This window comes from Sus scrofa, chromosome 2 (genome assembly GCF_000003025.6).
Source record: "Sus scrofa isolate TJ Tabasco breed Duroc chromosome 2, Sscrofa11.1, whole genome shotgun sequence".
NCBI lineage: Eukaryota > Metazoa > Chordata > Mammalia > Artiodactyla > Suidae > Sus > Sus scrofa.
The window spans coordinates 51684650-51709941 of record NC_010444.4 but is presented as its reverse complement, the minus strand read 5'-3'; the positions used below and the strand labels follow the sequence as shown (position 1 = coordinate 51709941).

Below are 25292 nucleotides of genomic sequence, written 5' to 3'. Positions count from 1 at the left end.
TCAGCTGCTATTACAATTCTTCCTCTTAGTCGCCTGAGTCGCGCCCATTTTTATAGAGGTTGCTACCTTCCTATTGGCCAGTTTTCGGGTGGCGTGATGGCAGGCTGAGCACTGATTGGTGTGTGAGGTATTCCGCTCAGCCTCCTGCCCCTTATCTTCATATTGCTTGGTCTTGGTCTCACAGTCAGCCTGGCATCCTGGACTTCGCAGATCTGCTTGCAGACTTCTAGGGTCTAGTTGGGAGTTCTCTCCTTGTGGGTGTCATGGACGGTGTTGCATCTCCGTGCACAGCTCCCTTGTTTTTCTTGAGCACTACCCTTCTCCTCCTCCATGAGCTAAGGAGGGCAGAAACTACTAGAAGCTTGCACTCTGCATTTGGCCTGTAGGTTGGTGTCAATTTGAATTTTCTCCACCTATGATTAAAAGAATTCTCTCACCCTTTGTGTCTTGCAGAGAACCTTTTTCCCCATATGACTCAGATGCGATTGATGATGGCTGCTTGTTGACCCATGGTGAGGCCAGGCACAGACCCTGCAAATCCCCATCCTTACTTCATGCATGATTATCTGAACTGCTTGTCCCCACTGCATTTTAATAACGTTAAAAAGCAAAACTCGGGAGTTCCATGTTGATCTAATGGTTAGGACTTGGCACTTTCACCACTGCAGCCCCTGCAGTTCAATCCCTGGTCTGGGAACTGAGATCCCACACCAAGCCACTGCATGGAGATTTAACTGAATAAATTTGATCTAATTGGTGTAGATTCATGTATCAGGAAGTATTCCATCTTAGCAGATAAACAGGAACTCCCAGGAGCTGGAGCTGTACAAAATGGAAGGCTTTTACAGGCAGAAGGAGTCAGGGCAAGGAAGTTATTCTAGCAAAGTGCTGATTGTTTCAGGTAAGGTCACCTTCCTTTGGGGAAAGGTGGGGGTCTATCATGCAGATTACCTCACTATTGCTGACCAGGTAATTTTAGATTGATTGGTTAAAGGTCACAATCTTTGGAGGGGCTGAAACTGCAATAAAGTTAGGTAGTAAGTCTTGGTTTGGTTTATTGAAATGGAACTAAGCACAAGTGACTCTATTTGTGGCCTGGTATTTCTTTTTTGATGATAATCTATCAACATCACAAGTCATATTTATAGATTTCCCCATGTTGAAAAGTCCCTGCATTCCTGTGAGTAAACCCAGCATCATTCTAGTGACAAAAATGAAGGGGTGCCCTTTAAAGGGCCTCTGGAAGTATCTTTGTTCTAATTGGCTGATGTCCCTAGCTGTTTTATCCAATTAGAGAGCTGAAATGCTGATGTTCATTTAAATGTGCTCTTTAATTCAGTCAGGTGTTCAGTTTCTCCAAGTCCTCATTTCAATGCAAACCATTTAAGTAGGCGCTTTTGTACCATCCACTCTTTCAAGGACTGTGCTGTCTCCACTGGAAGTATGTTTCTGCACCTAGGAAGGCTTAATTGTGAGATGTGACTGATGATCAAAAGAATGAATGAGCAGTGCCCAGTGACTTTGTATCCCACTCAGATCTCTTCCAGTTTCACCAGCTGCAAGAAGGCTCTTATTTCTAAAGCAAAGTAAATTCCAAGGCCCTGACTGTGAACCCAACTCTCCTACCTATCTATAAAACAGACTGCATGGAGTTCCTGTCGTGGCTCAGTGGTTAACAAACCCGACTAGTATCCATGAGGACGTGGCTTCAATCTCTGGCCTTGCTCAGTGGGTTAAGGATCTGGTGTTGCTGCGGTGTAGGTCGAAGATGCGGCTCAGATCCAGCATTGCTGTGGCTGTGGCATAAGCCGGCAGCTACAGCTCGGATTTGACCCCCAGCCTGGGAGCCTCCATATGCCATGGGATGCGGCCCTAAAAACACAAAAGACAAAAAAAAATTTCCTTAAGACCTATATGGTTGTCTTTTATTCAAATCACTGGGGATACCTAGTAAAAATGAAACTCATTCCTTTACAATGGTAGAGTTCACATTCTCATCAAAGACGTTTAGTGATGCCTCAACAATGAAGTTGAACATTTCTTTTCGGAAAAAAAAATAAAATCACATGTTGATATTGGGGTGTGCCAGAGAATCCTACCGCAGAAGCAGAAGGTACTGTTATTTCTCTGAGTTTTTTGAGGGTAGAGAATTTTTGCTTGCTTGTGTGGAAGAATATGACCATTACTAGAGACCTATGGGAAGTTGGGGTAAGAAGCTATTATGGTTATATGTGGATATAAAATGTATTCAAAGCAGAGCTCATCTGCTCTCAATGGAAAGTGAAGATGACAACAATAAAAGTACACCCTCCTAGAACGTATGCTAAACATGACTTTGGTTATTACCATATGTATGATCAGGGTCATGGCAAATAAGGTTATTTCAGTAAGTCTTTGTGATTCAGACTCAAGAAGAACCAAAATATTGTGTTAAATGGGTTATTTTCTTTAAAGAAATAAGAAATTTAAAACATACAAAAGTAGACAAAATAGTAAAATAAACTGGACTTCAGCAATTATCAGCCTAAGACTGATATTGACTCATTTATACCTCTGCCCTTCTCTTGCTCAGATTATTTTGAAAAAAAAAATTAATCCAAAATACTATATCATTTCACATGTAAATATTTCTCTGCATTCTTAGGCCATCCAATTCAGCTGAAATGATTTGGTTTAATATTTCGGGGATATAATTAATCATGCTCATCAACAAATCACAGGTCCTATCTTCCATGTGTTTATCACTCACAAAATTTCGTAAGAGTATACTGCACAGAGCGCATATAAGCCTGAGTGTTTTCAAAGCAATGAGGAGAAGAGTGTTTACCCAGAGTTCTGGAATATTAATTTACTAGGACTGACAAAACAAAGTACCACACTCTGGGTAGTTTAAACAGTAGGAATTTTTAGTCCCACAGTTTTGGAGGCCAGAAGTCTAGGATCAAGGTGTGGGCACGGCTTGTTTCTCCTGAGAAATCTCTCCTTGATGTGTGGACTCCATCTTCTCCCTGTGTCCTCATGGTCATCCATCGGTGGAGGTCTGTGCCCTAATTTGCCCTTTTTTATAAGGATACTCGATTAGCTCACTCCAAAGACCTTGGACGTCCTTGAGACTGGACCTGCAACACCAACTCTTCCTTGGTCTCCAGACTTCCCTGCATATTTCAGACTTGCCAGCCTCACAGTCGTGTGAGCCAATTCCTTAAAATAAATCTCTTTTTTTAAAATATATGCCAGTGGTTCTGTTTCTTTGGAGAATCCTGACTGATAAAACCTGGAATCAGTATTCTCTCTTTTCACTTTCACCTCTAATTGTAAACAAGCCAAGTTATTTTCTAAGCCTATCTTTTTTTTCTTTCTTTGTCTCTTTCTTTCTTTTTCTTTGTTTCTTTGTTTCTTCTTTTTCTTTTCTTTTTTTTAATAACATCAAGTGCAGCTAACAACATTCTCTCGTGCACTAACACTCTATATCAAACAGTGGTTTCACTACACAAGGAGAAGTGTAGGTTTCCGGACTCTCGTTTCCTGTCATATGATGCAGGGACCACCTTCCCAGCTCACCATTTCTTCTACGATAATGCTGCATAATGACAGACTTGGTGACCTTCAGCAGGAAGCCCCAGGGCTACTGGTCACCATGGCTGCTGGCTCTAGCTTGCAGCTCCTACACACTAGATCTCTCTCTAGGCTCAGGAAGCAGTTCCTCTCCAGGGTGTGCAGTCTTGGAGTGCAGGATAGGAGTGCAAGGCTGGTGACGACTCATTGCACCAGAAGCCCTTGCTCTGGAAATAGGCATAGTCGCTTTTACCTAACTGCCATCAGCCAATGAGGGCCCAAGATGTGCAAGCTTCCTGGGGCTGCCCTAATTACCACAAATGGAGGGGCTTACTACACAAATTTACTCTCCCAGTTCTGGAGGCCAGAGTCTGAGGTCAAGATTTTGGCATGGCCTTACCCCTTCCAGAAAATCTAGGGGTAGATTTTTTTCTGCCTCTTCCAGTTTCTAGTGGCTCTAGGCATCCCTTGACTGTGGCTATATCACCTGAGTCTCTGCCTCCACCGTCAACTTATTCTTGCATGTGGCAATGCTCCCTCTGCGTCTTGCCTATAAAAAGATATTTAGGGCTCACTTCAGTAATCCAGGGTAAGCTCCTCCTCTGAAGATCCTTGATTTAGTCACAACATTTTCACACAAAGCAATAAAACAGATTCTGGGGTGAAAATGTGACCATTTCATTGTGTGGCCATTTTTTGAGCCACATGCAGCTGCACCCAAGGTTATGGGGGGGTACCCCTGGAAGTGAGGAGTGGGGCACATGATTGGGGAACATTTGCTGAACTCAAATTAGCACAGGCAGATTTAGTGCAGGGCAAACCCTCCTACTATCATAACTGAAAACTAAATTAGGGAAACAACACAGTGGTGACCTTTCTAAAACTGTGTTGCCAAATGGAGTAATTTGCATGGAAAAATATGTATATAACTTAGCTGGCTATGCCAAAGGGAAAAGCCATTTAAGAGTTAATGTGGATGAAAGGAATGTTCTTAGCATGAGTGGTGACATCAAAACCCAGTTTTACCCAGTGTCAATTTGTGCTGGGTAAAACTGCATGGATGACAGAAAAACTGCCAAATTTGCAGTGGTTTTCATGAAATAACACTAACATATTCTTTCTCTTGAATCTTTTGTTATTCACATATGGAACACTCGCCAAAACCGCTAGGCGGAGTCAAACTCCTGCTTTTAGAAATACTTTGTACAGTGCCCTACAGAGACAAAGTCCTGTGAAATTTTGGAGGACAGCTAGTGATTGCAGTGACTATGAAGATCAGTCTCCACAGGATGGATACCATTGAAAGACAGAACAATGAACAAGAGAAGCAAGATGGAGAGTCTCAGCTCTCCACACACCAACAAATATGGACAGAATAGAAGCAGCATTTGTTCCCCTTCCTCTATAGCCAACATCATGTATGTGTCTAGCTTTTCAATTCTATCTGAAATACTAATTTCCATAAAAAGAGAAACAAGTTATCTACAGCTTCAGTACAAAGAACAACAACAAAAATAGTTGAATCCATCCATGTCTTTTTAAAAAAATTTTTATTTTTTAATGGCGCCACCTAGGGCATATGGAAGTTCCAGGCCAGGGCTTGAATCCAAGTTGCAGCTGCAGATTTTTTAATCCACTGTGCCAGGCCAGGGATCAAATCCCCACCTCCACAGTGGCCCCAGCTATTGCAGTCAGAGTTTTAATCCACTGCACCACAGCAGGAACGCCAGATGAATCCATGTCTTCAAAAACCAAAATCTGATGTGTGTTTGTCAAGGTTTCCATGCAATTCTCCAGTTCTTAGTAGACACTGAGTGTCCCACAGATTTAATTCAATTTTGACACCATGTACCTGGAGATAATGTCAGACTCCACAGGTTAAGGGCTCAGTCCTACAAGACTAAATTAATTAAAAAATTAATAAAAGTCCCACAATTAATTTAAAAAATTAACCGATAGTCAAATCTAAGAAAGAAATAGAAAATTTTATTTGAACCAACTTGAGGATTATAACCCAGCAGACAGTCTCTTAGAAAGCTTTGAGGACTGCTCCATCCATTAGAGGTCAAAGCACAATTACATAAATTTTTGAGGCAAAGCGTTATACACCAAAGTGTTATATATCAAGGTAGTACACTGGCAGGTTTTTTATGTTAAATCTTTCTTTTCCTGTCCTAAAATAATTTTGTTTCATCACTGCCTTCACTTCAGAAGCCAGTCACAAGTCCAGGATGTCACCTGTGCTTTTGACTGACTGGCTATAGATCAGAGGTTCCAATGTACCTTGTGTTTGATTAACTTGTAAGAGAGGCTCACAGAACTCAGTGATAACACCTTCCTTATTAGACTGCTGGTTTATTATTAAAGGATATAGTTCAGCAACAGCCAGATGGAAGAGGTGCACAGGGCAACAAGGTATGGGGAAGAGTCACAGAGCTTCCATGTGCTCTCTGGGCATGCCACTCTTACCAACCTGGAAGCTCTCTGAACTCATCCTCTTCCGTTTTTATGGAGGTTCCATTATTAGGCATGATTGACTAATTCGGCCATTGGAAATTGTGTTAACCTCCAGCACCTCTCCCCTCCCCGGGGGTGGGTGAGGGGAACTAAAAATTCCAACATTCTAATTACTTGCTTTTTTCTCCTGGTAATCAGCATCCAACTTCAAGGACTTTCCAAAAGTCACCTCATTAGTGTAACCAAAGACACATTTATGGTGCTCATCACAGGAAATTCTAAGCGTTTAGGAGTTCTGTGCCAGGAATAAGACCAACTATGTAACTTCGTATTATAAGTCACAACATCACACAAAACAAAACAAAACAAAAAACAAATCAAAATTCCTTGATGGAGCTGAAGTAACTTGTTGCTGTCAGAAAGTAAGAATGCTTTCAACCATCTCAGGGCTGTGCTTAAAGGAGAAAAGAGCCATTTTATTTTGAAGGGTCTCCTTTCGGCCAAATTTAAGAATTTGAGAATCATGTAACAGTCATAATGGTTAATTAGAATGTGTTTATAAAAAAAGAAAAGTTAACGTATACAATAACAAACAGGACAATTAAAGATGTAAATAATTCTGTGTTGCATTTTTACAGATTTCAGTAAAATAGAAAGCAAGCCTTTGACATATATGGGTATTTGGTCTTAAGCCTATGTCTGCTTCTAACGTTCAGATGTGGAAGTGTGTGTATTCCTTTAAGCGGGAAAGAACGAACAAAAATGAGACATAGCGCAGAAGAGAGATCGAGGAGATGCCAGGCAGAGAGGAGGCGGAGATAAATGCACTTGGAGAGAGCCAGGGGAGAGCACGTTTTGCTGGTGTTGCTAAGTAGGGTATTTGGGGTGTTCCATTCCCGAGCGCACAGGAACAACGGTGACAACCAAACCGTCATCATACAGAGGAGAAAAGGCTTCCCTTTCAGGAAGAATACGCCATAGCATTTATGTATAGGGAATGGGTTACCCTGTGAGAAATCGATGACACCAAGTGTGCAAAACCTGGAGAACTTCCAAGATTCTGAGCCGGGGAAGGAGCAGCAAGGCGGAGTTCACCGGGCTCAAGACAGTGGCCGCAGCGGGAGGCCAAGAAGGCGGATGCGTGACCAATGCGGTCAGGCCGACAGCCTTTGAATTGAACAACCAGGAAACGTTCCCAAGTCCAAGCAACAACAACGGCTTTGTTTTACGCAGCGAGCCTAGACCACAGCCCACTGGAGCCAGAGCCTCCAAACCTGCGACCTTCGCTTGCGCTCTACGCTGTCCACACCGCTGTTATCTCCACACCCGCCCCCACCCCGACACTTGCACCCCTGCATCTCTGGCCCTGTAGCCCTTACGCCTCCATCCCCGAGCCCCTAAATCCCCTCCTCCGTACCCTCCCAACCCCTAGCCCCTACATCCCTGCATTCCTCCTGCTCATATACTCCCGCCCCCTGAACAGCCACATTCCCTCAAGGTCCTGTATCCCCCACTTACTCACTTCGGTATCTCTGCAATTCTGCGCCTCTCTATCCTGGCGCCCCCTGTATTCCCACAGTCCTGCATCCCATAACTCTGCACTCTTGAGCCCATGCGCCCCTGAGTCCCCAAGGATCCTCCTCAGAACCCACCACCCACCAAGGACTGCTGAGCCTCCCTCTCACTCGCTACCCCCCCAGCGCACACAGCGTCCCGCCACCTAGGACCCAAAGACCAAGCCTCGCTGGGTCGGCACCATGGGAGGGTCTCTGCAGTCACTACGCGTGTGTACCACCCCGCCCAGCGCGTCCCAGTCACGCCCAAGGACCACGAGCTAACGCGCGGCATCCTGGGGAGGTAGCGGGAAATGGCGACCTGAGCTCTCAGTAACATTAAGCCCTTGGCCCTTTTTATGTTGCAACAAAAACAGCTCTCTCCTGGGCCGGTCTCTGAAGAGGCTGCGCCTTCAGAGTCTCTGCGGGAGGTATCCCTCATCCTTGGTTCCCTAATTTTCTTTTCAGGGTTAATATCCTGTCAACCGAACCTGGAGTCCGGCTCAAGAACTGTTACGGAAAAGGATCCAGTGAGGGAGCGGGCGGCGCCCAGCGGTGGCGTGGCGCACTTCCTCCCCACTCTGGCTGTGTAGCCTTCGAAGTTCAATTTCATCATCTGCTTCCACTGACTAGAGGGAGAAGCATTCCTTTGGTTTTCCTTTTTCCTTTTATTCATCATATATTCACTTGGTACCTATTGTGTGTGCCCTGTAGAGCTCTGAGCACTTGGGAGAAAAGTGCCTTCATGGAGCTTACATCTAGTGGAGGTTATGACCAGTAAACGGAAGATAGAGCCGTAGAGGTTTACACACTAGGCGGAAATAGAGCACCATTGGTTTGGGGCATGTTGCCCAGGACCATGAGGACGTGAGCGGAAACTTGAAGGTCTTCGGAGTGGGGATGGGATGCGGTGGGCTGGGTTGCAGCTCTGGGGACAGTGGGACCCCTGGTTTGGAGGGACAGAGACAAACAAAGGGTAGGAGGAGCCAGGGCGGGTAAGGAAGCCTGGTTCAGGTAAATGGAAGAGGGACTCCTGCTGTGCACGGAAAGATTGGGGCTGTTACTTGGAGAGCAAGAAGCAGCAGGCACTATTGGGCCTGCTAGAAGTGACCACCTTCAAGGGCTTTGAGGCCCTGCACCTCTGCAAAGTTCTCTCAGACCACTCATGTGACATTTGGGGGGGGGGTTATAAATAGGAGGGTGATGGGGATTTTACACACAGCGTTCATGTTCACTCATTATCAGACTCAAGGAGCCCTGTGTACAGCACAGCTGTGGTGCTGGCTGGGCTGTGCCATTCCAAATGTGCAAGTGTCCTTGGAATTCTTGGACATGTCCTTGGTTGGCTACAGTTTCTCCCGCCCTCTAGGAGTTCAGCTTGAAAGTCATTCCCAGTGCCCATTGGTGAGGGGAAGAAACAGAGCTGTTCCATGGAAAGTATCCTGTCTGGGTCACCTGCCTGAGTGGTGTCCTGCAGCTCTCAGCTGGAAACATTAGGGGCAAACCTGCCTTCCAAGTTCACTACTATGTTGTGGAAAGGCTCACAGACCACATGAGAAGACTCAAACTACACCATTGATTAAATTGATTTAAAACAGGCCACAAGAAGTAAGGGAGAAGAGAAGGGGTGAGCTGACAAACTTGGGACAGGCTTCAGTGAGGAGGAAAGCTGCATCACCTGGTCCTGGGCACACATGGACATGTGTGTGTCTTGTAGTTCCCTGCCACCTTGCCTCCTCACTTATTGTCCAAGTGACACCAGGGGCCCTGAGCAAAGGTGTACAGGTGCAGCCACACAGGGAAATGCTCTTCTGTTGAGAGTCCCAGCAGTGACTGCTTAAGATTTATGAAAACTGAGTGCCTCAGGGGTTCTGAATGCTTAGTACCTACTACATACTTAGTGATCCTGAATATTTAATGTCCCTCATGCATTTACGATCATGAAAATTTTGAGGCTTTTGTGTAGTGATCAAGGATATTTAATGCCTCTTGTATACTTAATGATCACAAATATTTAGTGACCAGATGCCTCACATTTACTTAACCTGTGTCTGCATCCTCCTATCCTATCCATCAATTTGGGGAGAATTAGAATATTTGCTACATTATGTCTTCCAAGGCACAAACACTGTATGGTCCCCTATTTATTTAGATCCTTTTTTCTTTCTTTCAGCATCATTATGTACTTCAGCAGCAAGTCCTGTCCATGTTTTGTTAGATTTATATGTTTCGTTTTCTTTGGAGTGATTTTACATGGTATTGTGTGTTTTTGCTTCTTTGCTTGTTCGTTTGCTTTTTTTTTTTGGCCACACTCACGGCATATGGAAGTCCTCATGTCACGTCAGGAATTGAATCTGAGTCAGAACTGCAAACTATGCCACAGCTATGGCAACGATGGAACTTAACCCACTGCACTGGGTTGGGGATCGAACCTGAGCCACCACAGGGACAACTCAGGATCCTTGACCTGCTTGCCACAGTGGGAACTCCCATGGCATTGTTTTTACTTTTTTCACATGCTCACTGCTTATATACAGAAATGCAATTTTTTTGTGTGTTTATGTTGTATCGAGATTTTATTGAACTTAGTTATCAGTTTTAGTTAATTGTTTCATAGATTTCTTGGGATTTTCTGTGTAAACAATAATTTCATCTGCAAATAGTTTTTTTTTTTCTGTTTCAATCTATATGCTTCATTCATCTTTTTTCCTTCCCTTCCCTCCCCCTTCTCCATTTCTTTTCTTTTCTCTCTTTCTTTTCCTTCCTTCCACTGCCTCCTCTCTCTCTCTTTTCTTTATGGCTTATTGCACCAGTTAGAACTTCCAACACTTCACTGAATGAGTGGTTAGACAGACATCCTTTCCTTGTTCCTGATCTTAGAGGGAAAGCATTTGGTCCTTCACCATTAATCATATTGTTAGCTATCAAATGCATTTTTTATACTTTTTCTGCACCAGCAGAGATGATTACATGATTTTTCTCCTCCTCCTTCTTCTTTTTTCCCTGCCTGTTGATGTGGTGGATTCCAAGTGTGGCCATTGGGAGATCAGTATGGAGTCAACTAAAGTAGTTCAGGTATGAAATGATGTTTATGAGTTTCCTGTGGCTTCTGTAACCAACTATCGCAACCTAGGATGGGGGTAGGGAGGCTAAAACAAGAAATGTTTTTTCCTCCCAGTTCTGGAGACTAGAGGTCAGGGTGTCGGCAAGGCTGTGCTCCCTCTGGAATAAGCAGGGAGGGAAGGATCCTTCCTGCTTCTTCCGGTTTCTGGCACTCCAGGCATCCCTTCCCTTGTGGTACTTCACTCCCGTCTCTACCTCTGTCATCATGTGACCATCTCCCCATGTCTCTGTGCCTTCTCCTCTTCTGTCTCTTATAAGAAGAGTTGTCATTTAATTTAGGGTCCACTTCCATCCCAAATTACCCCCTCATCTCAAGATCCTCAGTTTAATTACACCTGCAAAGACAAATAAGATCACAGTCACAGGTTCCAGGGAGGGAGCACCCTTCAGTCACTGCAGGTGGAATCCTGGACTAGGGTGGTAGCAGCTGACATGGAGAAAAATCTGCTGTCTTGATGTTTACTAACTTGCTGTTGATCTCCATGTGAGCAACCATGGAAAGGAATGAGTCAAAGACAGCTTTTAGGAGTTCCTGTTATGGCACAGCAGAAACGAATCCAACTAGGAACCATGAGGTTTCAGGTTCAATCCCTGGCCTCGCTCAGTGGGTTAAGGATCCGGCATTGCTGTGAGCTGTGGTGTAGGTCGCAGATGCAGCTCAGATCTGGCATTGCTGTATCTCTGGTATAGGCCGGAAGCAACAACTCTGATTAGATCCCTATCCTGGGAACCTCCGTATGCCATGGGTACAGCCCTAGAAAAGACAAAAAAAAAAAAAAAAAAAAAAAAAGACAGGTTTTATTTGTCTGTTTATTTTACTTGAGTCACTAGAGTATCACAGGACCATCTACCCTACTGGGGAATAAATAACTGGGGAGGTGTTTGTGTGTGTGTGGGTGGGTATGGGTGTGTGTGTCTTCCAGTGTTGGGGGTAGTGTGGTGGTGGTGTCACCCAGAGTGAGGTCCAGGCACCACAAGTTTATGGAAATCCCAAGCAGGGGTGTTGAGCCTGGCACTCTGGAAAGATATCTGCCATCAGTGATGCCTGGGTCCACTGAAGCCCGGCCTGGATGAAATTATGAGCAAAGAGGAAGCTTCTGGTCCAACCACAGAAACTGTGGTGGATGGCAATGTGACTATTGCTGCTCCTAGCATTGAGAGTAGAGGCTGTCGGTGCACACATGGGGTACAGAGGGCCTTGTGATTTGCTGTTGACTCCCAGCTTGGGGCCAAAGTGACAGTGTGCAGGCCAGGCCTTTAGGGGTCCTGAGCATTTGTCTTCTTGGGACTGTGTAAGGAATTTTGAATTAGCCACACAGAGATACTGTGAGAAGCACCAAAATGTCCAGACAAGTAAAAGAGGCTGCCAGATCAGTACCTTTCCAGGGACCCCTCCCACTGACCCATAACTGATCAATCAACTGAATGCCCCAGCCCCCAGCACCAGAAGGCTCCAAATGCCTATGAGCCAGCCTTCAGCATGTTTAGTTTAGTTTAGCCTGGCTCAAACTGCTGACCCACAGACCCATTATGACATTTAGGGGTGATCTGCCTTTCTGCAGGAGAAACCTGGAGGGACATGACCCAAATAAGGCTGCACATGGCTGGGAGTGAACTGAAGGCAGGGCAGCAGGAGACAGAAGTGGCTGAGAGGCCCAAGGGCAGCATTTGCTGGGTCTAAAGTTGAGAGGGAAGATAGAAGTGCCCTGGTGTCCCCAGAGACCTGTGTAGTAGGCAGCAGGACCGAGTTGCCCAGGAGGGAGGGAGGGAGGGGAGTGGATGGAGAAAGATGCGGTTTAAGAGCTTTGGCTGGGCATGAACTGGAGAAAAGCAAAGCCTTCAATGAGGCTTCGTGAGCAACGCATGGAAACAAAGCCCTGGTGAGGGTGCAGGGTGGGGGCTGGGGGCAGATTGTGATGACCAGGGCTGGGACAGCCATGTAACAGGGTGACAGTATGAGCAAAAGAGCTCAGCTCAGCCCAGATCCAATAGCACTGGATGTCAGATGCTATGGGACTCGGGCCAGCCTGAGAATTCTGGAAACGGGATATTTTATCTGCAGTGGGCATGGATGTTTCTGAGGCTACCCAGGCTATATTCTTCCTCTGGGACCTCCCACCTCCATAACTCATCTTTCTTTAAATAAAGTACCTACCCTTAAGGATGTGTGCAGAATGACCAAGATAATTCAGGTGAAGGGAATGTGTGACATGGCAGCTGGCTGGGGAAAGGTCTTGAAGCTCCACTGAGGCAGACAGAGGGAGAGGCTGCTGCTACTCAGAGGGACTCCATGGCCCTCTTTCCATGAGGTCCCATGAGGTCTTCAAGGGATACAACAGTCCATTTCACACTTCACCTACCGATAGAAGGGACGGAGACACCCGGTCTCCTCCTTTTCTTCTTTTTGGTGCATATCTATGTATTAGGTTCATGTTTCTTTTTAAATTGAGGTGAAATACACATAAACATAAAACCATTCTAAAGCGAACAATTCAATAACACTTAGTGTATTCAACAGTCACCTCTTCCTAGCTCCAAAATATTTTCATCACTCTAAAAGGAAATAGTCACTCCATATTCCTCCTTCTACCTCCCAGCCTTGCAACCACTAATCTACTTTCTGTCTTTCTGGATTTGCCTCTTTCAGATGTTTCACATAATGGGAGCCTACAATATGTGACTTTTTGTGTCTGGTTTCTTTAACTTAGCACAATGTTTTTGATGTTTGTTCATGTTGTAGCATGTGTCATGCCTTTTTATGGTTGAATAGTATTCCACTATATGGATAGACCACATTTTGTTTATCTTTTTGTCTGTTATGGATATTGGGACTGTTTCCACCTTTGGAATATGAATAATACTGCTGTGACTGGGACGTGGGTGTTATGGACATCTGAGTCCTTGTATATATCTGGGGGTGGCATTGCTGTGCCATACAGTGCTTTCTTTTTTTACCATGAGTCTGATGAGTTTTCTCTAGCAAGGCAGGCAGCTCTGCATGTTTTATCAAGTTTCTGAACCTGATAACCCTGATAAATGATCAGATTTTGGATCTGAGTTGCCTAATAGAACTTTCTGTAATGATGGAGACCTAAATCTGTTCTGTCCAATGTGGTAGCTACTGGCCGTGTGTGGCGAGGGTGATTGAGAAATTGTGTCTTTGTATTTACTTTTAATTAATCAAAAATTAAATAGGCCCTGGGGCTGTATATACTCAACATTAGAGATGACAAATGACCCCTTTAAGCACCTCGCACATCACGGCTCCTCTTAACAGGAATTAAAAATCTGGAGCTCCATGATGACACTTGGAACACTCAAGCCCCCTGTTCTTGAAAAACCTTTTTTTCTTAATTAAATACCACTGAAGAGGATGAAGACATATAATAACCTACAGGAGAATCAATGCAAAAATCGAATTTAGGCTAGAATGAAGGCTGTCACTAGAAAGATAAGGTATTGGTCTCCAGAAGGCTCTATAATTTCTTGCCTCATCCTTGGTCCTTGCACTGAAATAGGTTCCACCTGGCAATGTGGGTCCTGCTATCTACCTACACTGCAGGTGAGTCAGGTGTTTTCCACCCACACTGATTGCAGTTCCTATCAATTTTTGGTGAAAGTCTCATAGCGCTAGGATATTTTCTAAAGACTAACAGATATGTGATTAACTCAATGTCTAGGGAGCCCTGGTTTGAGAACATCTAATTTTAGTAAGATACATATTTATTAAATATCCCTGAATTATCTCACCGGCTTGTATTTATTGTTGTAATAAAAAATAACGACAGCAAGAATAACTAACATTCACTGAACTCTTATATTGTGCTAGAGATTTTTGAACAAGGGGATTATTATGGATTAATTCATCTAATCCCTTCATCCACGAAGTAAGTGCTAATTTTCATCTCTCAGTTGACTTTGCAGGAGCATCTCTAAAATAATCAAACCCTCTTTATAACAGAAGGTACAATTCATGAAAAATCATCTTCTGAAATATCCACATGTATATTACTTAATCTAGTCCTCTAACAATGTTCATTTTAAATATACTAAACCCATCAATGTAGTTTTCCTTATCAAACTCAATGTGCAAATTATTTTATTCTGATTTTAGCTGTCGATTTAAGGTGATCTCTGATTAATGTCTGGCAAATCCAAATTTAACAGTTTAAATTCCTTTAAATAACTGTTCTTTTTTTTTCCCTTTTTTGGCCACGCCCACAGCATATGGAAGTTCCTGGGTCAGGAATCGAACCAGCGCCACAGCGACCCAAGTCACTGCAGTGACAAAGCTGGACCCTTAACCCTGTGCACAAGGGAACTCCAATAATTACTCTATTTTTCTAATTTACACCTCTTTTCAAAATAATTTAATACTTCTCAAATACTGTACATGCTTCTAGCAAGACAAACCTTTTCTAAGACCTTAGAATTTTCAGTGCAGTAAATTAGACAATTGTAGTAGACAGCATGTTCTTTAAAATACTAGTTCATACATTATACACTTAGAGATCATGTCTGCCTATCAGAACCTGAGACTACGATTTTTCTCTTAAGTTTAAATATTTTCAATACCAGATCACTCTACACGTTTTTCCTGGTATAAGAAAAGTCTGTATTGGGCATCTAAATGTCACACAGTGACACTTTACGGAGCTAAAGCTGCTTGTCACTGGTAATAACATACACATCTTCAGGATGAATAGGACTGAAACCTCATGAGGGCTTGGGAGAAAGATTCAAGGAAACGAGTTGCATTTTCGGCGACATTCCTCGCAGTAAATGAACTCTCAGCCCTCTGTGCCACTAGGCGCACCCCAATCGTACCTCAGGTTCGATTTCCCGCGAGCCCTGCCTTGAGCAGGTGAGCTGTGGAACGCCATCACTAGTAAGCAGCCCTCAGCCAGTGCTGCTCTTTTCTTGAGACTGTGGGTGGCTCTGAAAAGAGCCTTTGGTGTCACGGGGCCCCCAGGGGGCGCACGGCCGTTTCCGACCCGCCTCCGCGGCCTCACTTGCCCTTGGCCTTGTGGTGGCTTTCGGTCTTCTTCGGCAGAAGCACGGCCTGGATGTTGGGCAGGACGCCGCCCTGAGCGATGGTCACGCGGCCCAGAAGCTTGTTAAGCTCCTCGTCGTTTCGGATGGCCAACTGCAGGTGGCGCGGTATAATGCGAGTCTTCTTGTTGTCGCGCGCCGCGTTGCCTGCCAACTCCAGGATCTCAGCCGTCAGGTACTCCAGCACCGCAGCTAAATACACAGGCGCGCCCGCACCCACGCGCTCAGAATAGTTACCCTTGCGAAGAAGCCGATGCACTCGACCCACAGGAAACTGCAGGCCTGCGCGCGAGGAGCGCGACTTCGCTTTTGCGCGCGCCTTACCTCCCTGCTTGCCTCGGCCAGACATCTCTCAGTCAGGCGCGGGGAGAGAAGAAAGTCGAGAAATAACACCCCAAGTAACGATGAAGCAAGCGTCAGTGAGCCCTTATATATGGTCTAGAGGTAGGTGAGTCGGAGCCTTCCCATTGGGTGGTGATAGAAGCCAATCAGAAAAGGAACCCGCTATCCCCTAATTTGCATGTGCCTTTTGCTGTGATGACGTATGGGGCGCTGGATCCTATCAGAAACTAGGAGCTCTTGATCCTTCATTTGAATACAGGATGTATAAGTTGAGTGGTTTAGGAGGTTTGGAGTTTTTTGTGTGTGTGTGTGTGTGTGTGTGTGTGCGCGAAGATCTGCCAACATGCCTGATCCCTCCAAATCGGCTCCGGCACCCAAGAAGGGTTCTAAGAAGGCTGTTACCAAAGCGCAGAAAAAAGATGGCAAAAAGCGCAAGCGCAGCCGGAAAGAAAGCTATTCCATCTACGTGTACAAAGTGTTGAAGCAAGTACATCCCGACACGGGCATCTCTTCTAAGGCCATGGGCATAATGAATTCCTTCGTCAACGACATCTTTGAGCGCATCGCCAGCGAGGCTTCCCGCTTGGCGCACTACAACAAGCGCTCTACCATCACGTCTCGGGAGGTGCAGACAGCTGTGCGTCTGCTGTTGCCTGGCGAGCTGGCCAAACACGCCGTGTCTGAAGGTACCAAAGCCGTCACCAAGTACACGAGCTCCAAGTGAGGCGCGCCGAGGCGCCCGGGAACCCAAAGGCTCTTTTCAGAGCCACCCACAAGATCGAGAAAGGGTTTTGAACACGTGAAGTGTTATGTAAACGCATCCTTTTCTGCTCCATAGCGGTTCTTGTGTTCCTTAAGAGCACTAGACCCGTTTATCTCTTTCCCCCACAAACGTGTGAGCCCGTGTGAGCAGAATGCGAGAATGCCCCTGCTTCTTACAGTGGTCGGATATGGGAACGAAACAGCTGGATTGTGGGGGAGGTGATCAAAGAACCGATGTTGACTCTCGCCTCCGCCCAGAGCTATTAACGCTTCTCTAAGCAAAGTAGGAACCTTGACCTCAAGTGCGCTTTTGTGTTTTGAGTGTGCCACTTCCAGGGATTAAGCGCAAGAACCCCACCTAGGTCCAGTCCTTTACTCCCCTGGCGTTCACCTGTGGCTGAGGGGCGCGGGTCGACTCCCATCTCCCGCCCAAGGGGCCTCCGCCAGTTGCCCTCACTTCCGTTTCCCTGATGGGTGAGTCTGAAGGTGCACTATAAAGGACCACTTGATGAGGCTCTGGGTATTGTGGCGCAGCTCTGGCGGTGGCGCCTGGCGATGCATCCCACCTAAACCAGACATCTTTGTCCTAAGGCAATGAACACTTACAGGAAGATGTTTGCATGTCTGGATCCTTCAAGGGCAGGATGTTTGAAACCGAAAGAAAAATGGACGCTTGGTGGAACGCAGCGCCCTGTGCACGGGAGGCGGATATAATAAGCCGACCCCCTGATGCAGGTAGCTTTAATCTTTATGGGGGACGGGGGCGAGCGGCAATTTAAGAGGAAAATAACCTTTTCCCCAGCAAATGTAGCTCTCTCCCACTTCACCTACATTATTTTCTGTGATGTGGTTAATGATGCAGAATTTTCTTTTTTTTTTTCCTTTGAATTCATGGCATTCATTTGGTCAAATGTCATCTTAGCTCGGGGATGCTTTGGCGTGAAGAGACTTCAGTCTGAGAACATCGCCTACCTGTTTTCTTGCTTTGGTTTTTATCATTTGTAAGAATGAGATTCCAAATAATCACTTTCCTGAGCTGTTTTTGAGAATTACATGTATTGAAAGATTATGTCATCATCTCAGGCAAGGAGCAGAGCTCATTAAAATGTAACAATTGTGTTTTTTTGCACACCACCTCCAAAGGAAGGGGGTTGCATGCTCGGGCGGGCAGGGAGGGCTGGGCTGGGCTGGGGAAGAAGTGTTGCCAACCACCACTCAGCCAAAGCGGCTGGCTGGAAGCCCTTCTCCCCCCATTCCTTTTCTTAAGTGGGTCCTCTCAAGTAATTTATGAAACCCTACACATTTTAAAGTTGCCATCCAAAATATTTTTATGATTAGTTCAAATAGTTGCAAGGATGCAAATCCCAAGATACAACTTAAACAAAACAAAACAAAACAAAATGGTTTCACATCAGTTTTTTGAAGGTATCTGTTAAAATAGCAATTCGATATAATAATTCATAAAATACACTGTTAAATTCTTTGGTAACACTGAGCTATTTTAGATGAGCTTTTTCATCCTGAACTCCTATTTCCATTCCACTTCTGCCTAGAATTTCATCCTAATGTAAGAGATATGCACACGCACACACACACACACACACACACACACACACACACACACACACACATTTTAAACTATTTTATCTACCTACTTTCTATACAAAAATGGAAAGTGAAATTTAGAAATACTCTCAGGTGACCAAAAGTCAATGTTTAAAAATTGTCTGGACACTACACAATTATTTAAAACCTAAATAAGTTTTTATAGGTTAATATAAAACAAAAAAGAAAACTTTAGTGAAACCTGTCCCGTTTAATGAGATGGATTGTTGTCCCCCCACCACCACCTTTTCTTTCTGCCTCAGTTAGTTCATGTATCCATGGACATATATAGTATTGTTATGGTTACGATGATAGCAGTGTGCAGCATCATTTCTTTTCCTTTGTTCTCTTTCAAAGATAAGGGCTCTGAAACAGTATTTACAAAAATAAGTATATAGGAAAGGAAATTACATCATAGCTTTACTCACATCTTTGCCTTCCTAGTTTTAATGCAAAAATTAAAGTCATGTGTCATCAAAAGTCCATACCTTTAATCTTCTCAATCAATAGCTGATTCATATTAATAACTACAAAATCGAGTCCTCCACTTTTAAATGAGGGCCTGCTGACTAGGTCCAAGCCCTCAGCCTCCTACCAAAGTAGATAAGTCAGTATCTTAGCGAGCATTTATGATCACATCTAACTAGTCTCATAGATCCACATGATTTGTTACTTTAATGACCTTAAAACATAAGTTTAATAAATGAAAATTGTCTCCAGCAGAGAATGTGATAGATTGTCCTAGCACTGCTAAATACCAAAAATAAAATCAGGAAGTAAAATGAACATTTTACAATAATTTGCAAATATGGTTTTATAAAAAACATTTTTCTGGGAATAATGTAAAATATCAAATTATTTCTTAGTACTTTTGACCCTTCTGGCACGTAGAAATACCTTGAAGTAAAAAAGACTGCCTCTATTTGCTGAACAGTCCAGGGGAGACTATATAGATAGTACAAACACAGAATGGGCTGACTTGACCCTCTCCTAGGAGAGGAATCAGTTAAGAAAGGAGCAAGCTGCTATGGAGTCCCTGCTGTTGAGATTTTATGATTAAGAAAAATCGAGAGAAACTGTATTCACAAACTATGTCTATAATATTGTTAGAACAGAGAAAGACCCAGAATATCCAAGCCATGTTGAGAAGAAAGCTACAGTAATCAAAATTAGCATGGTACTGGCACAAAAAAATATATATATATCTATGGAACTGAATGAATAGAGAGCCCAGAAATGAACTCACATTTATATGGGTAATTAATCTATGACAAAGGAGGCAAGAATATACAGTGCGAAAAAGACAGCCTCTTCAATAAATGGCATTGTAGAAACTGGTGAGCTACATGTGAAAGAATCAAATGAGACTACTTTCTCACACCATACAAAATAAACTCAAACATAAACTCAAAATTGATTAAGGGAGTTCCTGCCATGGCTCAGCAGAAAAGAATTCGACTAGGAACCATGAGGTTGTGGGTTCGATCCCTGGCCTCAGCTTAGTGGATTAAGGATCCAATGTTGCCGTGAGCTGTGGTGTAGGTCACAGATGTGGCTTGGATCTCATGTTGCTGTGGCTGTGGCATAGGCTGGTGGCAACAGCTTCTATTAGACCCCTAGCCTGGGACTCTCCATGTGCTGTGGGTGCAGCCCTAAAAAGACAGAAAAGACACACACACACACACACACACACAGAAAATTAAGGACTTAAATGTTAAGACCTGAAACCATAAAACATCTAGAAGAAAACATAGGTAATATGCTCTTTGACATCAATCTTAGCAATGTTTTTCTGAATATGTCTCCTTAAACAAGGGTGGCAAAAGCAAAAATAAACAAATAGGACTATATCAAACTAAAAAGCTATTTTGCACAATGAAGGGAAACTATCAACAAAATGAAAAGACTGCTTACTGATTGGGAGAAGATGTTTACAAATGGTATATCTGCAAAGGATTATTATCCAAAGTATACCAAAAACTCATACAAATCAACATTTAAAAAAAATACCCAATGAAAAATGGGCAAAAGGCATGAATAAGTTTTTTTTTTTTCAAAAAGACTTACAGATGGCTAACAGGCACATGAAAATATCTTCAAAATCACTGATCATCAGAGATATGCAAATCAAACCCACAATGAGATAATACCTCTCAGCTGTCAGGATTGCTATTATCAAAAAGACAATAACTAGCAAGTGTTGGTGAGGATGTAGAAAAGGTAATCCTCATACACTGTTGGTGGGAATGTAAATTGGTGCAGCCACTATGCAAAATAGTATGGAATGTTCTCAAAAATTTTAAGACAAAACTACCATGAGATCCAGCAATTCCATTTCTGGGTATTTATCTGAAGAAAATGAAAACACGAATTTGAAAACACTCCTGTGTTCATTGCAGCATTATTTATAACAGCCAAGATAAGGAGGAACCCTAAGTGTCTATCAATAGATGAATGAGTAAAAAGATGTGGTTTATATATTCGATGGAATATTATTTAACCATAACAAATAAAATCTTGCCATTTGCGACAACGGGGATGGACCTAGAGGGTATCATGCTAAGTGAAATGTCAGACAAAGACAAATTTTGCATGATTTCACTTATATGTGGCATCTAAAAAACAAACCAAATGAACTAACATAACCAAACAGAAACAGAGTCATAGGTACAGAGAATAAACAGCTGATTACCAGGGAGGAGGAAGGTTGGAGGAAGAGAGAAATAGGTAAGGGAGATTAAGCAGAACAAACTTTTCATTAAGAAATAAATGAGTCACAGATATGAAACATATAGTATGAGGAGTATAATCAATAAATTATGTAATTTTTTGTATACTGACAGATGATGCCTAGATTATCATGCGGATCATTTTCAAATGTATAGCAGTGTCAAATCACTATGTTGTGTACCAGGAATTAACATAGTCTATGTCAATTACATTTAAAAAACAAGCAAACAAACTCATAGAAAAAGAGATGAGATTTGTGGCTACCAGAGGCAGAGGTGGGGATGGGATAGGGTATTGAATGAAAACAGTCAAAAAGTACAAACTTCCAGTTATAAGATGTAGTATACAACATTATGAAAATAATTAACTATGCTTTATAAATGAAAGTTACTGAGTAAATCCTGAGTTCTCATTGAAAGAAAAAATTTTTTTCTCATTTTTTTAGGCTAACTTCAGTTGTTATCAGAATCTCTCTCTCTCTCTCTACACACACACACACACACACACACACACACACACACACACACACACATTTTTTCCTTCTTTTTATGGCCGTGCCTGTGGCCTATGGCAGTTCCCGGGCTAAGGGTCAAATCGGAGCTGCAACTGCCAGCCTACGCCACAGCAACATAAGATCCCAGCCACATCTATAACCTATAACCTTGTGGCAATGAAGGATCCTTAACCCACTGAGTGAGGTCATGGCTCTAACCTGCATCCTCATGGAGACTACATCCAGTCCTCAGAATGGGAAATCATTTTCTATTTATTTAATGTTGTAGCTACACAAGATGATGGAAGTTCACTAAACCTATTGTGGTAATCATTTCATATATGTAAGTCAAGTCATTATGTTGTACATCTTGAACTTGTACAGTACTATGTCAATTATATTTCAATAAAACTGAGGAGAAAAAAAACTTAACTATTTAAGAGGCTTATGTTTTTTCAAAAAAGTATACATGCATTTCAGATAAAAGAACACTAATATCCTAGTTTGAAGGATTTTAGCTGAATATGAGGGTTTAGGTTAGTGTCTGTGCTCCTATCTTTTTGATATTTGGAGCAGGACAACCTTAGTGCTCATAAAGAGCTGCTCAAACTCAGTGCTGCTTAAATGTTCTGGTCAAGAAGCTCATGCTGCTCTGCTGTTGTAAAGGCGAAATGGATGACCCCAAAAATCACCACCTGGCTTGCCTTACATCACCCTGGATCTCATCAAGTGTGATGTTCAGCACACCCGGGGCTGACCCGCGAAGGGGCATACGTAGAGAAAGAGGCTGGCACTAAGCCTTCTTAGAAGTGACCGGCGCCCCTCACCTGCAGGGCGCCTGTCACACGCAGACAAAAGGTGCTTGGACAGAGTCCAAGCATTCAAACATCAGGACTACATCCTGCTAATCCTTTCAGGCTTGTGGCTAGGGCCAAGGTCCTTTTGGTGACTATGCCGTTAAGAAGCTAGGCTTAGTTTTATTTCAGGATTTACACTCCCACCAGCTCACTTCAGCTCCCCTATAACCTGGACTGAACAGCCCTTCATGACTACCCCATATGGCATGCCCTTTTTTGAGCATGGGGGTGGCTGTGATAAGATACTTTGGTTTCCCGGGTGCCAATGCGCACCTCACTTGCATCTGGTGTACTTGGTGACCGTCTTGGTACCTTCTGACACAGCAAACTGCTCGAGTGGCAGCAGCAGGCGCACATCCCTCTGCACCTTCAGGAACGTGACAGTAGAGTGATAGTTGCCCTGTGCTAGGCAAGAGGTCTAGCTGGCTCCAGAGCTTGAAAATGTCCTTGAACAACGAGTTCGTGATACCCATGGCCTTGAGAGATGTCAGTATTATGCTGCATCTGTTTCAACATTTTATATGCGTGCGGATAGATACGCTCTCCTTCTGGCCGCCCCTTACTATTTCTGTCAGCCGCGTCTTTTCGGAGCGTGTTTTGGGATGAGCCCCCTCATACATAAAGGCTGAGGAGCAGGCAGTAGGTTGAGGGCACCGCTATTTATTTTCTCCTTATTCAAATGAAGGTTCCAAATTTCTACAATATGATTGGACAGATCATCCAGCCTGCTTTTCTTTTCTATTGGACAATAGCCTAGCCAATCCGAAACGGCGTCTGTTCTGCGCTTGGAGTCAGGTGGAGCAGTTGTTCGAACCCTTTGTTGTAACTCGAGAGGCGTCTTTCTTTGTTACTGTCTGGACCCAGGACAAAGAAAATGAAGAAGGTAATAAAAACCGATTTTAATCCCACTTCTCCACATTTTCTGGATAGGAGACAAACACAAGGAGACATTTATTCTTTAGCCCAAGAGCTTGGGATGGGATGCTCGTGCTTATTCAGCAGGCGGAAGGGCGTCTTAAATCTCATCTACATCATACAGTGACAGTTGTATGCTATGTTTGCTATGTATGATCTCATGTACTCTCCTAATAACTCCAAGAATGAGATACTGTTATTGTTCTCTAATTAGCCATCGGACGCAGGTTATGAAACCGTTAAGGAATGAATTGAGGTCTATTACATTTTTTAAGTTTATTTGAGCAAATACCGGTTTGAATCTGGCAGCATCTAATCTAGCTGTTAGAAATTAGCTTGGAGGTGCCATACAAAACGAAAGACTTTTATAGCCAGGAGGGAGCGGGAACAAGGAAGGAACCAGGCAAAAGAGCAGGTTGGTGACTCCAAGATTACTTCTCTTTAGAGAATGGCAGGAGTCTGTCAGGCAGATTACATAACTCGTGCTGTCAGACTCTTCCTGATTGGCTGGTTTAAGATTCTATTTCTAGGAAAGCCAAAACTATAATTATAAGTCAAGTCTTGGTTTGATGAGGTGGGGCTTAGTATGAAGAGATTTTATTGGGGGTCTCTCGTCTTCTTCTTAACTGAAGTCACCAGTACCCAAGTTGACTTCTTATTAAATTAATTCCTATATACACAATGTTAAGTTCCACTATTATATTAACTCCTAAGAAAGAAACATAATTACTTATGAATTCACATTCCTCTCTAGCTTCAGCACAGCAGTACCTGGGGAGCCAGTTAGAAATGCAGACTCTTGGCCCCACCCCAAAGGTATTGCGTCTGAATCTACATTTTAAATAGATTCCTGGAGTTCCCGTCGTGGCGCAGTGGTTAACGAATCCGACTGGGAACCATGAGGTTGCGGGTTCAGTCCCTGCCCTTGCTCGGCGGGTTAACGATCCGGCGTTGCCGTGAGCTGTGGTGTAGGTTGCAGACGCGGCTCGGATCCTGCGTTGCTGTGGCTCTGGTGTAGGCCGGTGGCCACGGCTCCGATTCGACCCCTAGCCTGGGAACCTCCATGTGCCGCGGGAGCGGCCCAAGAAATAGCAAAAAGACAAAAAAATAAAAATAAATAAATAAATAAATAAATAGATTCCTGTGCACATCATAGTTTTCACAGTTATGGTCTGGAGGTCAATTACTTGCCAATTTTGACCATCCAGAGCATTATCCAAACAGGTCAGGTATTGTAATTGCACACACAAAAGAGCAGCTCACTGCATTCAGAGCAGTTGACAAAGTGTTTCAAGATACCTACAGAAGCACAAGTTTGAAGAAATCCAAACAGGATACTTTTTGCCCTAGTTTTGGGAATGAAGAAAGTGGAGGAAGAGAGATGCCTGGGGGCCACACTTAAGAGAGTCTGTGATAGGCCCCCTACCTGGGGCTAATAATTATCTTCTTTGCCCCTCTACTTCCAACCATGGGATTTCTGTGAGTGAATGTTGTGTTAGGCAGATGGCAGGATGTGGGCATGTATTTAATGCTCAAGTCCTGTTGGCTCCATTTTATCCTTTCCTTTTCAGAACAGGTGGGGCTGCCTCAGCTGAGCTCTCTCTGTGCCATGGACAGCTCCATCCCCTCAGTATGGAGCCTTTCTCTTGCCCACCAGAACACGAACTCTAATCTCCAGGGTAAAGGATGTGTCTTTCACTCTACATCTCTGTGAGGGAATGCAGAGCTTGGCACATAGCAGAGATTCAACCAGCATTCCTTGAATGAATAAGTTCATGAGCCGAGGCAGCACTTTCTACTTGCAAGTCTGTCCTCTGAGGTGCATCAGGTGTCTTGAAATCTTAGGTC

General features: G+C 43.8%; 3 protein-coding genes across 4 annotated transcripts in view; 2 read left to right on the top strand and 1 right to left on the bottom strand.

The window, feature by feature from the left end:
* LOC100621538 (histone H2A type 3) lies at nucleotides 5118-21567 on the bottom strand. Of its 2 annotated transcripts, XR_002341581.1 has the most exons (2): nucleotides 15516-21567; nucleotides 5118-5455 (listed from the first exon to the last, which is right to left on the bottom strand). XR_002341581.1 is itself a non-coding variant. In XM_021083382.1 (1 exon), the coding sequence occupies exon 1, from the start codon at nucleotides 16087-16089 to the stop codon at nucleotides 15697-15699; it is 393 nt and encodes a 130-aa protein (XP_020939041.1). In that variant the 5' UTR covers nucleotides 16090-21567; the 3' UTR covers nucleotides 13175-15696. The 2 variants fall into 2 exon arrangements, 1 of the variants encoding a protein (XP_020939041.1); XM_021083382.1 differs by lacking the exon at nucleotides 5118-5455 and having other exon boundaries at nucleotides 13175-21567.
* Nucleotides 15705-22090, top strand: LOC100515302 (histone H2B type 3-B). The gene has a single exon (XM_021083383.1). The coding sequence runs from the start codon at nucleotides 16426-16428 to the stop codon at nucleotides 16804-16806; it is 381 nt and encodes a 126-aa protein (XP_020939042.1). The 5' UTR covers nucleotides 15705-16425; the 3' UTR covers nucleotides 16807-22090.
* RNF187 (ring finger protein 187) overlaps nucleotides 17489-25292 on the top strand; it is a 44976-nt gene continuing 37172 nt past the window's right edge. Inside the window, exon 1 of the mRNA XM_021085058.1 lies at nucleotides 17489-17579. Coding sequence (XP_020940717.1) covers nucleotides 17489-17579 — 91 coding nt within the window. The remainder of the gene's footprint in view (nucleotides 17580-25292) is intronic.